The following is a 13,957-nucleotide window of genomic DNA, read 5'->3' on the forward strand; positions in this document are numbered from 1 at the left end:
ATTTCAGAAAGATGTACAACTTGACTAATAAGACTCGCTAAGTAAATAATATTCGGAGAAATGAGGGAAGCCACACTTCAACATATCTTGGCTTGTTATTTCCCCTTTCCATTTTAAGGCGTCCTCCAAACGTCGGGAACATTGGGGAAGAAAATTATTAAATGATTAAATGGAGGAGACAGCGGGTAGTAGTGGAAGGCTCCTTTTCCAATTGGAGGTCTGTCACCAGTGGTGTGCCGCAGGGCTCGGTACTAGGACCTCTTCTATTTGTAGTATATATTAATGACTTGGAAGAGGGGGTAGGTGGTGTGATCAGCAAATTTGCTGATGACACTAAGATGGTTGGATTGGCGGGTACTGAGGAGCAGTGCCTGGCAATGCAACAGGACATAGACAGGCTGGTAGATTGGGCAGATAGATGGCAAATGGAATTTAATCCGGAGAAATGCGAGGTGATGCACTTTGGCCGGAATAATGTGGAGGGGAGTTATACGATAAAAGGTAGAACTATCCGGAGTATAGATACGCAGAGAGACCTGGGGGTGCAAATGCACAAGTCCCTGAAGGTGTCGGTGCAGGTGCAGAATGTGATGAGGAAAGCGTATGGTATGTTAGCCTTCATAGGAAGGGGTATAGAATATAAGAGTAGGAGTCTGATGTTGCAGTTGTATAGAACGTTGGTTAGGCCTCACTTGGAGTACTGCGTCCAGTTCTGGTCGCCGTACTACCAGAAGGATGTAGAGATCCTGGAGAGAGTGCAGAGGAGATTTACCAGGATGCTGCCTGGTATGGAAGGGCTGTCTTACGAGGAAAGATTGAACGAACTTGGGCTGTTTTCCCTTGAGAGACGTCGGCTGAGGGGGGATCTAATAGAGGTTTATAAGATTATGAAGGGGATAGATAGAGTAAATGGTGGTAAGCTTTTTCCGCTATTAAAAATGGATAGAACGAGGGGTCACGGGCTTAGGGTGAGGGGGGCTAGGTATAAGACAAATATTAGAGGGCAGTTTTTCACGCAAAGGGTAGTGGGGGTGTGGAATGCACTGCCGAGTAAGGTGGTGGAAGCAGGCACGCTAGGGTTGTTTAAGAGTCACTTAGACAGTCACATGAGCGGTCTACATATAGGGGGATATAGCAGGCCTTACTAAACATTGTAGGCTTGGGATTCCGTTTTTGCCTCAGGGATGTTACAGTCTTTGCCTGTTTAATAATGAATTTTTGTCTCCACAGGCATTTAAGTCCACCTTGTTGACCAGCAAGGGGCATGCATGCGGCAGGTTGTAGTGGGCTGCTCTTGGATGTTGCTTCGGGAGTTGCCTATTGCTTCATGTCGTTAGTGTGCTTAAACTGGACCATCTCGAGGGCAACATGACAGCTCAGAGACTATCTCTGTTGCTGTGCGGACACATGGATTTGGGCCTGTGTCTGTGGGAGTTTGCGCGTTCTCCCCGTGGTTGCGTGGGTTTCCTCCGGGTGCTCCGGTTTCCTCCCACATCCCAAAGATGCGCTTTTAGGCTGATTGATTGGGTAACAAATTGTCCCTATATTGGACCTCCCTGATCCTCGCACATTAGGCGTAGACTAAAATCATGAATAGGTCACTGAGACAATGGGACGGCGGCGCGGGCTCGTTGGGCCGAAGGGCCTGTTTCCCATGCTGTGTTGTTCTTTGTTCTTTGATTTAATTTTTCAAGGTGACTAGGATGTAGATAAGGGCTGTGCAGTTGAGTAGTCCACATGAACTTCGGTAAGGCTTTTGACAAGGTCTGGCATGGGAGACTGGTCAAGAAGGATAAGAGCCCATGAAATTCAGGGTAATTTGCTAATAGGATCCAAAATTGACTTATTGACACAAGTCAGAGGGTGATAGTTGAAGGTCATTTTTAATGACAGGAAGCCTGCATCCAGTGACATACCGCAGAGATCGGTGCTGGGTCCCTTGCTGTTTGTAGTCTACATTAATGACCTAGACGTAAAAGCAAAAAGTAGGTGAAAGTAAGTTCAAGGATGACACTAAAATTGATGGTGTGGTAAATAGCAAGGATGCAAGCTTTAAATTACAGGACAATATAGGTGGGCTGGTCAGATGGGCAGAACAGTAGTAAATAGCATTCAACCCTGAAAAGCGAGAGGTGATGCATTTTGGAGGGGATTAACAAGGCAAGGGAATACACAATGACAGTAAAAAATTAGAAAGTACAGAGAACGAGGGGGACCTTGGATTGCATGTCCATAGACCACTGAAAGCAGCAGGGCAAGTAGATGTGGTTTGTTAAGAAGATATATGGATACTTGCCTTTAAGAGTAGGAAGGTTATGGTGGAGCTGTATAAAATGCTCGTTAGGCCATAGCTATAATATTGTGAGTAGTTTTGGTCGTCAAACTATAAGAAGGATGCAGAAGAGATTCACCAGAATGTTGCCTGTGTTGGAGTGTATCAGCTATAGAGCTTGGTTAGGATGTATTGCTCGTCTTAGTGTAGAGAGGCAAGGGGGGACATGGAGATGTACAAAATGATGAGGGATATTGATAAGGTAGACGGAAGGAACTTTTCAATTAATAACTAGGGGGCATAGATTTAAGATATGGGCAAGAGATTTATAGGGCATTTGAGGAAAAACATTTTATAGAACATAGAACAAAGAACACCACAGCACAAACAGGCCCTTTGGCCCACAAGTTGCACCAATCATATCCATACCTACCAGGCGTATTATAACTCTCAATCCCATTAAATCCCATGTACTCATCCAGAATTGTCTTAAAAGACCACAGCGAGTTCGCCTCTACCACCACCGACAGCAGCCGATTCCGCCCACCCACCACCCTCTGAGTGAAAAACTTACCCTGACATCTCCTCTGTACCTGCTCCCCAGCACCTTAAACCTGTGTCCTCTCGTAGCGACCATTTCAGCCCTGGGAAATAGCCTCCGACAATCCACCCTATCTATACCTCTCAACATTTTATAAACCTCTATCAAGTCGCCTCTCAACCTTCATCTCTCCAGACAGAAGAGACCTAGCTCCCTCAACCTATCTTCATAAGGCACGCCTCCCAATCCAGGCAACATCCTTGTAAATCTCCTCTGCATCCTCTTAATAGCTTCCACATCCAAAAGTGTGGTGCGAATTTGGAATTTACTGCCTGAAACAGCGGAGGAGGCAGGAACTCTCAACATCTAAGAAGCATTTAGATGAGGATATAAAACATTATACCGTACAAGGCTATGGACCAAGTTCTGGAAAATGGGATTACAACAGATAGGTGCTTGATGGCTGGGAGAGACTCAATGGGCCTCTGTGCTGTAAAAAGTAGTTAACAGAATTACTTTTTTAAATTTAAGCAAATTGCAACGAAAGGACCTCCAATAAATCTATTTAAAATGATGGTTTTAAATATCCCAAGTTTGCCACTTTCTAGAAAAATAGCACCTTGAGAGTCAGGGGAGAAATTGGCATTTCTAAATACTAGAAATGGGCAGCACAATAGCACAGTGGTTAACACTGCTGTTCACAGCACCAGGCACCTGGGTTTGATTCCCTGCTTGGGTCTGCGTGGAGTTTGCACATTCTCCTTGTGCCTGCATGGGTTTCCTCTGGGTGCTCCAGTTTCCTCCTACATTCTGAAAGACATGCTGGTTAGTTGCATTGACCCGAACAGGCACTGGGCTGTGGCGACTAGGAGAATTTCACAGTAACTTAATTGCAGTATTAATGTAAGTCTTACTTGTGACTAATAAATAAATTTTAACTTAACTTGAACAAAATTGGCTCTTGCTGGGATAGTTTCACCAGCACTGCCAGCTTTCTGGTGTCATTTGCCCAATCTTAAAGCATTCGCCTAAATAGCAAGGGTTGACATGTTCAGCAACTATGTAAGACATAACAGCTGATCACACAATCAGATAACCTATCCAGTGCAAACACATATGTATGCACATAACTTAAAAAGATACTCAAGTTTTGTTCTTGCTTTCCCAGTTTATACATTCAGAATTTGATATGGATGAGCAAAATTGGCAAAAGGTCATTTCACCTAACACCCAGATACTGCTCATACCTACAAGAGGAAACCTTCAATGTTGCATCATAGTCCTTGCCGAAGTGTTACCATCACTTACTCTGATTATTCTGCAGTGCTTCTTGCTGTATGATTTGAAGTGCTCCTTCTTCTTCAATACTGGACCATCAAAACAGTAGTGACATGACTTATCCCGCCCGAACCAGTATTCGTTATTAAAGCAATCTGTGACAGAAAAGACAAAGATAAATGAGTCCACCCCAAAACCCCTTCTAAAATATATGCAAGTATGTTTTGGTAGTTTTTATTAAAATGTGATTCTGAACCTTATATTAGGGACAAGCACAGTATATCTTTGTGAAGATTCTGTATCTCATGACAGGCTTCAGCATAATGTTGCTCAAAATGAGTTACTGCTACTCCTTGCCTCCATTCATGGAAGTAAAATGTCCCAGGAACTAGCATTTTGTAGCATTCAGCCTGCTTTGCTTTCCAGTGACAGAAGGCAAAGAAACGCTATTTAGGAAAGAGGGGTATCCCAGCAACCATATAATAAGTGAACATAAGAACATAAGAAATGGGAGGAGGAGTAGGCCATCTGGCCCTTCGAGCCTGCCCCGCCATTCAATAAGATCATGGCTGATCTGTCGTGGCTCAGTTCCACTTTCCCGCCCTCTCCCCATAACCCTTAATCCCCTCTCTTATCAAAAACCCATCAACCCGCTTCTTGAAAATATTTAGCGAGGCAGCCTCCACCACTTCAACGGGCAGAGAATTCCAGAGATTCACCACCCTTTGAGTGAAGAAGTTCCTCCGTTCTAAAACGCCCCCCCTTTATCTTGAGGCTGTGCCCCCTAGTCCTACTGTCTTTTTTGAGCGGGAAGAGTCTCTCCACCTCTATCCTATCCATCCCATTCATCATCTTATACGTCTCAATGAGATCTCCCCTCATTCTTCTAAACTCCAACGAGTACAAGCCTAGTTTATTCAGCCTCTCCTCATAGCTCAACTCCCTCAACTCCGGTATCAGCCTAGTAAACCTCCTCTGCACTCCCTCCAAGGCCAAAATATCTTTGCGAAGGTGCGGCGCCCAAAACTGCACACAGTACTCCAGCTGCGGCCTCACCAATGCCCTATACAGCTGCAGCAAGACCTCCCTACTTTTATATTCAATCCCCTTCGCTATGAAGGCCAGCATCCCATTCGCCTTCCTGACCACCTGCTGCACCTGCAAGCTGGGTTTTTGCGACTCATGCACAAGGACCCCGAGGTCCCTCTGCACCGTCGCCTGCTGCAGTTTTTCGCCCCGTAAGTAATAGTCCTTCCTACCATTCTTCCTACCAAAGTGGACCACCTCACACTTGCCAACATTAAATTCCATTTGCCATTTCCTGGCCCATTCGCCCAGCCTATCTAGATCCTTCTGCAGACTCTCCACACCCTCCGCACAATTTGCCGTTCCCCCAATCTTGGTGTCATCCGCAAATTTCGACACCCTACACTCGGTTCCTTCCTCCAGATCATCTATATAAATGGTAAAAAGCTGAGGCCCCAGCACCGACCCCTGGGGCACTCCACTAGTCACCATCTGCCAATCCGAATAGCACCCGTTGACCCCCACTCTCTGCCTCCTATTTGACAACCAATCCTCTATCCACGCTAACACCCTACCCCCAACTCCAAGTCCCCTGACCTTCTGCAATAACCTATGAGGTACTTTGTCAAACGCCTTCTGAAAATCCAGAAAGACCACATCCACCGGCTCTCCTCTATCGACCGCCCTAGACACATCCTCATAGAACTCCAGTAAATTTGTCAGACACGACTTCCCTTTAATGAAACCGTGCTGCGTCTGCTCTATCAAGCAATTCCCTTCAAGATGCCTCGCAATTTCCTCCTTAATGACGGATTCTAACATTTTACCTACCACAGACGTTAAACTAACCGGCCTATAATTCCCTGCCTTTTGCCTGGCACCCTTCTTAAACAACGGCGTAACATTAGCCGTTTTTGAACGGACTCATTAAAACTATATTTTAATCAGGTTATTTATAATTGAGATTCTCACCCAGTGATAAAGTGTCACCACCTTATAATTACCCAGGAAAGCACATTATGTAAGAATCAACTCAGAAGGTCACAACGTGAGGAAGTGGAGATGCAGGCCTGAAGCCCATCATGGTGGTGCAATCGGAATGAAACATTTCAGAATGGTTTATGACAAGAGAGAGAAACAACAGCAATTCTATCTCCATCGCCATTTAAATGCAGAAAAATATTCACATAGCGTTTCAGGGAGGGGAGAAAAAGTGAATTGATGCTGAGCTTTGTATGTAAGGTGAAGAGGTAGGTTTTTAAGAAGGTTTCTAAAGAAAGAGTAAAACAGGAATGCCAGACAGTATAAGCAAGGCAAAACCAAAAAAGAGAACGGAAAAAGCTGGAAAATCTCAGCAGGTCTGACAGCATTTGTGGAGAGAGAATACAGCCTAGTCAACACTTCAAAGTTGAGCTTACATCCCTTAATACCTAAAAGGAAGAAAAAAGTTTCTTGTTAATGCGTCAAATGAGATGAAGAATTAAGTGAAACTTGGGAAACAAGGACAGGTTTGAGAAAGATTGAGCTGGAGCTGAAGAAGAGAGAGATTAAGGGCGTGCATGGCACTGAGCGTGGATCTCAGAATGCGGTGAGAACAGCAGTCTGAGGAGTGTTCTATGTCCTGGGTGGATTGAAAAGATGACAGGTGGAACTTCATTTGGAATCTACATGGAGTGAGAAGGAGCCGAAGACAATCACTGAGGAAAGAAATGTGGCTGTGGAAGCGAGGGAAATGGAAAGCAGTGATGGGGGGGGTGGGGGAGAGACAGGGTGAAACAGACAAACGGAAATTCTGTTGGAGAGAAGAGCAGTACTTCTTCAGGGATGGCATTCCTGGAAGAGAAGTAGCAATGAGTTAAACACTAAGATAAAAGCAAAACACTGGATGCTGGAATCTGAAACAAAAACAGAAAAGCTGGAAAATCTCAGTAGATCTGACAGCATCTGTGGAGAGAGAATAGAGCCAATGTATCAAGTCCAGATGACTTTTTGTCAGAGCACAACAGAGAGAAAAAAAAAGGACTTTTGTTCATAAAATGACTTGCGCTTGCTATATTGAGACTGCAGGAGGTGATGAGGGAGGCAACAAGAGGGAAAGATTCTTGACCTCATCTTCTTCAGCCAGAAGTGCCTAGTGGATGACCCATCTTGGCCACCTCCGGAGTACCCTAGCATCACAGATGTCAGTCTTCAGCCAATTCAATTCACTGCACGTGAATCAAGAAATAATTGAAGGCACTGGATACTGCAAAGGATATGGGCCCTCACAATATTCCAGCAACAGTGCTAAAGAACTTGCGGCACCCCTAGCTACAACACTGGCATCTACACGGCAATGTGGAAAATTGCTCAGCTGTGTCCTCTACACAAGAAAAAGGGCAAATCCAACCTAGTCAATTACCACCCCATCAGTCTACTCTTGATCATCAGTAAAGTGGTGGAAAAGGTCATCAACAGTGCTATCAAGCAGCACTTACTCAGCAATAACTGCTCATGGATACTCAGTTTGGATTTTGCCAGGGTCATTCAGCTCCTGAACTCATTACAGCCTTGGTTCAAAGATGGACAATAGAGCTGAATGTAAGGGGTGAGGTGAGTGTGATTGCCCTTGACATCAAGGCAGCATTTGATTGAGTATGGTATCAAGGGGCTCTAGCAAAACTGGAGTCAATGGGAATCAAGGGGAAAACAGTCCTCTGGTTGGAGTCAGATCTGGCACAAAAGATGATGGCTGCAATGATCATCTCAGACATTGGAAGGGAGAAGGGATGTTGAGGAGAGAATTGGACATGGGTGGATGGATATAGAATAAACTTCCTAAAATAATAGAGGACAGCAGTTCTGAAAAAGAAAAGTGCCTTATAATATGCAAATACATCCCAAGCAGCTAATGCAGTCACTAAGTCTATCCACCACGTAACTTACTGACTGCTGTTTTCCTGCGGGCTTCTTCCCTACTTAATCAGGCATAACTGAGTGCACTTGTGCATTTATAAAGTATTCAAAGTCTCAGTAAATTGTACTTTTTCCTTATAGAGAAGCATTTTACACACACAAGACTAGCAGTTAAGGGCAAACATGTGTTTCCTACACCAAGGCTTTGTCATATAAAGGAAGTCCACATTTAGTGTAATATGTGACATATTTTCAACGCTCACGTTTCTTAAAATCAGTGACGATTTTCTAATCTTTTAACTTTCAAAAATAGATATTGTTGCCATTAGGAATGGTATCAACGCTGAGAGTTCAATAGGACAGCCACTTCCAAGCCAAATAGACTTAAAATTAAAACAAATTAACTTGCTTAGCTCATTAACAAGTGAATAGCTGAAGCAGAAAAGAAGGTTTGAGTTTCAATCCATGATCAATGCTATTTGCTGTAGGTTAAGGTTAAAGGCGCCTGAGCAGCTAAGGAAAGGAAGGGTAAAATCTCCTAGAGGTTTCTCCTGATCAATATTCAACCTTGCCTGCTGGAATGCATGGACACTCAATACAGGAGAGTTTGGACTCCCATGCTAACCAGTGTCAGTCATCTCGGCTCACAGATGAATGAAAACCACTTGAGTGAGATGCTATAGGTAAATTAAGCTCATGTAACCACATATTAGCATAGACACAGCAAAATCACCAAGATTTGAAACAATTTTTCATACGTGAACTAAGATTAGCTGGACTAAACCGAAAGGCTAAGAGTGAACGTTTCTCTGCACATATTTGTAGCTGGACATCAGCCCAAATTGGTCTGATTGCACTCCATCCCCACAACAAAAAAGCAGTTTATAGTTTGCTTTCAGGCTGCCAATGAACAGCAGTTGTCTGTTGAGTGAAACAGGAAACCTTAAGGAGACAAAAGCTTGATTTAAAAGTATTAAATACTTTTTGTCTCCTTAAGTCTGCATGGCTTTGCAAAAGATTTCTGAATAATGAATTCACTAAAACGCTATTTTTAAACAAGTCAAGAAGAGACAAGTCAAAAAGAAAGCTAAATTTTAGGTGCTTCCCACTGTTCTAAGATCAGCTCCTTCAGTTTCTAGCATATGATATCTGGGCATTTGCTTCATTACCAACATATTTATTTGCCCTGTCTTCACCTCCTCTAGCACTTTAAAATCAATTTAACCTAAAAGTCACGAGGTACAAAAATGTAACTAAAATTCAGTCAAAAGTTTACGAAGTCTGATTTGCCAGTAGTATTTCCGAGGAGAAAAAAAACCAGGAAAAACACATTAAATGGAGGTTGTAAAGACCCATGTTCGTTCTTCAAGGCAGTCCGTATATAAAAAAAACACTAATTTATTACCAGAAATATTTACACAATGAGAGAGGCATTTCCAGGATAATTTAAACACTGTTTATTATTTCCTGGGTTTCCTATTCAAAACTTTAACATACCAGTATGTTTTTCCTGCTCCTCCTTCCAATATGATTCATATATTGTGCCTTTGTTTTCATACCTCCATTCAAAAAAAACAAAACCACAAATTACAAAATAACAGTGCCATTTCATGCTTAGCTTGCACTTAAGTTTCTTCAACACCAGTCAACTCTTATGATAATACTTGAATGGTGTCCAAAATATTTACATTATTGCAAAGATTAGACTTTGCAATTACTTTACACAATGACATCTAATCACTACACTACTTTCATTTTTGAAGATCAGGAATTCAGAATAAAGCATGCAGTCCTGATTGAGAACTAAACATGACGTTTTTTTATTTCAGATTGTGTTACTTTTCTGAACTCAGAAAGAGCTACTAGTTATCACTTTAATATATCATTTGTTTTGTGCTAACAGTAACTCCATCCAGACCGTAAACGGTTACTACAGATGTGTCCAAAATTCAATCCACATTTAAATTTATTCCACAGCCACACTCCTAAACATGATTGCAAGATCCATATAATAGTAGCAAAATACAGAACCTCTCAGAGTAAGTCAGTTCTAAAGCAACATTTATATATTCAATTCTCCCATCCATTGCCACAACCTTCATCTCCTCACAGGTTTATGCCATTTGCATCACAACCAATTTCAGTTTGTTGCACTGAACTAAGCAAAGTAACATGAAGCTTGAAATCAAAATGGCTGGTCAGGAAATTTGGAAGGCATCCTCAGTCTCCAACATGGCCAGAAAAAAGTGCAGCCTGATTATGAATCAGCAACACCCACATGTTGCAAAAAGCCTAAAATATATGATGTTCCATGCCCACACCTGAAACAGGTTGTGAGTTTTATGAAATGAAAGTTTAGGACCTGATGACAGTTTAAGCCCCAAGAATGTCTGTCCTTCAAGGTTTGCTGAAATGCAATGTATTAGGCCTCAACAAGACAAGCTTTAAAAATATACTTAGCTAAATGTAAAGCCAGTAGGAGCGTTGCTTAAGTACATTAGCAATTGTTCTAATGTCTCTTCATGAAGAAAATTTGCCATCCTTACCTGGTCTGGCCTACATGGACTCCAGATCCACAGCAATGTGGTTGACTCTCAAATGCCCTCTGAAATGAGGACAGTTATGGAAGGACAATAAATGCTGGCCCACTAGTGATGCCCGAGCACACAAAAAAAAACTTTGGGATAGTACCTACTGTGTGGTTCTTGTATTGTACTTACACAAGCTATTCTGCAGTTTCTTTGAATGTTATGAAAAAATACTTTTTGTAACAACCTACTTCACATCAAGATAACAAGTGACAATTGCACATTTATGAAAAAAAAAGGCCAATAATCAGCATTAGAGCAGCTACGGTATAACTCTAACCACTAGAAAAGTCAATGTAAACTTTTGGTTAAAACTAACTACTGCAGAAATGAAATCTTTGTATTGTAATCTTTCCTGAGCTCCATGACTTATTTAAAGGGCAAAAAGCTGCAGCATGCTACGGTGCAGAGGGACCTGGGGGTCCTTGTGCAAGAGTCGCAAAAACCCAGTCTGCAGGTGATCAAGAAGGCGAATGGGATGCTGGCCTTGATAGCGAGGGGGATAGAATATAAAAGCAGGGAGGTCTTACTGCAACTGTACAAGGCACTGGTGAGGCCGCAGCTGGAGTACTGTGTGCAGTTTTGGTCGCCGCACTTGCGCAAGGATATTTTGGCCTTGGAGGGAATGCAGAGGAGGTTCACTAGGCTGGTACCAGAGATGAGGGGGTTGGACTATGAAGAGAGACTAAATAGACTGGGTCTGTACTCGTTGGAGTTTAGAAGGATGAGGGGGTATCTTATAGAGACGTATAAGATAATGAAGGGGATGGATAGGGTAGAGGTAGAGAGATTCTTCCTGCTCAGAAAGGGCAGCAGGACTAGAGGGCACAGCCTCAAGGTAAGGGGGGGGTGCAGTTTAGAACAGAGTTGAGGAGGAACTTCTTCACTCAAAGGGTGGTGAATCTCTGGAATTCTCTGTCCGTTGAAGTGGTGGAGGCTACCTCGCTAAACATATTTAAGTCAGGGGTAGATAGGTTTTTGGTAGGCAAGGAAATTAAGGGTTACGGGGAGAAAGCGGGAAAGTGGAACTGAGCCACTTCAGATCAGCCATGATCTTATTGAATGGCAGGGCACGCTCCAAGGGTAGATGGCCTACTCCTGCTCCTACTTCTTATGTTCTTATGACTTATTCATTTAAGCTCTCCTGGGGCTTCAACAGATCCCTAACCTTCTATTTTGCTCTACTTCACTCATCTCTCTTTTTTTTAATTTAAATGAACCTCTTTTCATGCCCACTTTATTTAGCAACTACTTGTACAAATAGCTGTTGAGGACTTAGGGGGGTGTTATATTTTATGTGGCCAACACAAAAGCATTTAAGTCAGTGGTTAGAATGGCTTTAATTGCGCTATATTATTTGTATCAGAAATGATCGTGAAATCATTTTGCACATTAAATGATACATGACAATGAATACTTCCAGAAATACAACAGCACTAAACCATCACATCTCCACCTCAGATAAAAGCAAACACTGCGGACGCTGAAATCTGAAACAAAAACAGAAAATGCTGGGAAGTCTCAAGCAGGTCTGACAGCATCTGGGGAGAATAGAGCCAGCGTTTTGAGACTCCTATTCTCTTTCCCCCAGACGTTGTCAGTCCTGCTGAGATTTTCCAGTTATCTTCTATTTGTTTCACACCTCCACCTCACTTCGGCTCTGAAGAATCATACGGATTCAGAATGTTAACTGTTTCACCAGATGCCATCAGAGCTGAGTTTTTTTTCTGCATTTCATGTTTTATGTGACATTACATATTTAGTTTGCAAACATTTCTAGCACTTTGCAAGCATGCAGAACACACAACGAGCAGCATTGTTGACTTTTTCCATCTCCTTTAGGCCAAGACAGAGGTCGAGTGACAACTGTGTGTAACTGTCAGTAATAGCGCTGAAGCCCACCCAGGTCATTACATCTCAGAAGTTCTCCAGCTCAACTGTTTTAAGCGTTCGAAATACGGAATATAAATCAAACTGAAAAGCGTTGCAGGCTTGCTTACACAGTTTTCTCAATATCCACAGCATTAGATGCATTTTCCAAATGTCATGTTCAATTTCTTTCTGAAATTTAAGACATCTTAAGAGTGTTGCACGGCTCAACAGTACCGAAATAGGGACAAGAATTCCAAAAATTGCAGCATTAGATGCACTTCCCAGATTTCATATTCAACTTCTATCTGAAGCTTTAAGACATCTTAAGAGTGGCGCACAGCTCTACAGTAGCAAAATAGGTGTAAAAGTTGTTTACCCAAGTTCCAAAATCCTTTCTCCAACGCCCAGAGGCGACCCCAGGGTTTAGGCGATTCGTCCACTTCTGGGATGGTAGCAAGATCCTGGGTGGAGACAGAATCCAGGATGACAGTGCCTGCTGAAGAGAGGCTGCTCGATCCTGTGGCGCTGGAGGACGAAGCCGATTGAGACTGGGACTGGGACTGACTCTGGGACTGAGATGTGCCGGTGGCACTCTCCTTCGACATTGTCGGCTGGTACCAGTCCAAAAACAATAGTTAAGAGAATTTGAGAGGGAAGAGGATGGATGGAATGGGGACTAAAACAAGACGCACGGAGGTTGGGGGGGGTCGGTGGTGGGGAAACTCCCAGGAACGTAGCAAATCGTTTACATATGCACATACATTAAAAAATAAACTTGTTAGCTCGTCACTTTTAAAAGAAATGGCCCGGACTTTGTGTGGGAGATTTTTCCGTGAGGATGCTCATGGTTTATTGTCCAGCAATAAAAAAGGGATTGAAACTAAAACTCAACCCATTGCAACTCAATACTGAGTCTGCTCTCTGCATCTGCGCGGGGTGGGGGGGGGGAAGAATAATTGAATCAAACACCAGCTTTCTCCCAAAGGTTCCAAGTATGAACGAACTGCAATGAAAATAAATAATAGAAGGGGGAGGAAGCCCAGAATTAGCTTCCTACAGCCCAGTCTATGCTGAACAACTTCGGGGCAATGCAATGTGTGGCTCCCCAAAAAAAAAAGGTCAATCCTATCCTAACACCACACTTAATACACATTAATCTTATTTTTCCGCGCACATGGGGATAAACAGCACCATCGAGTTCTTTAAACTCTCCGCCCGGTCAAACAGGACTGGCGCCAACATTTCACCTTTGACCTTCCTGTCACAGCTGCCCATCGCACCAACAAAATAACTGATAATTCCATCATCTTCGCATGATAATCGAGGGTGGCGTTTAGTCATTGCCGTCGGTAAGGTAGTTAGTTTTTATTTTTTAAAAAATAAAAATATTTGTCCTTCGCCGCAAAGCATGCTGGGGGGGGAGGGGAGCAACGGTCGGATTTTGACCGTTCATTTTCAAAATCCAAACTGGGTTCAGTTTTTTTC

General features: G+C 43.0%; 1 protein-coding gene across 1 annotated transcript in view; it reads right to left on the bottom strand.

Annotated features, from left to right (window-relative positions):
- Positions 1–13,394, bottom strand: part of chek2 (checkpoint kinase 2) — a 39,603-nt gene extending 26,209 nt beyond the window's left edge. The window contains exons 1-2 of the mRNA XM_080208076.1: positions 12,849–13,394; positions 4,122–4,246 (exon numbers count right to left, since the gene is read on the bottom strand). Of these exons, the coding sequence (XP_080064202.1) occupies positions 4,122–4,246; positions 12,849–13,077 (354 nt within the window). The 5' untranslated portion in view covers positions 13,078–13,394. The remainder of the gene's footprint in view (positions 1–4,121; positions 4,247–12,848) is intronic.
- Between the last annotated feature and the right edge of the window lie 563 nt (positions 13,395–13,957).

Source organism: Carcharhinus amblyrhynchos, chromosome 20 (assembly GCF_965287045.1).
Source record: "Carcharhinus amblyrhynchos chromosome 20, sCarAmb.v2.hapA, whole genome shotgun sequence".
Lineage (NCBI taxonomy): Eukaryota > Metazoa > Chordata > Chondrichthyes > Carcharhiniformes > Carcharhinidae > Carcharhinus > Carcharhinus amblyrhynchos.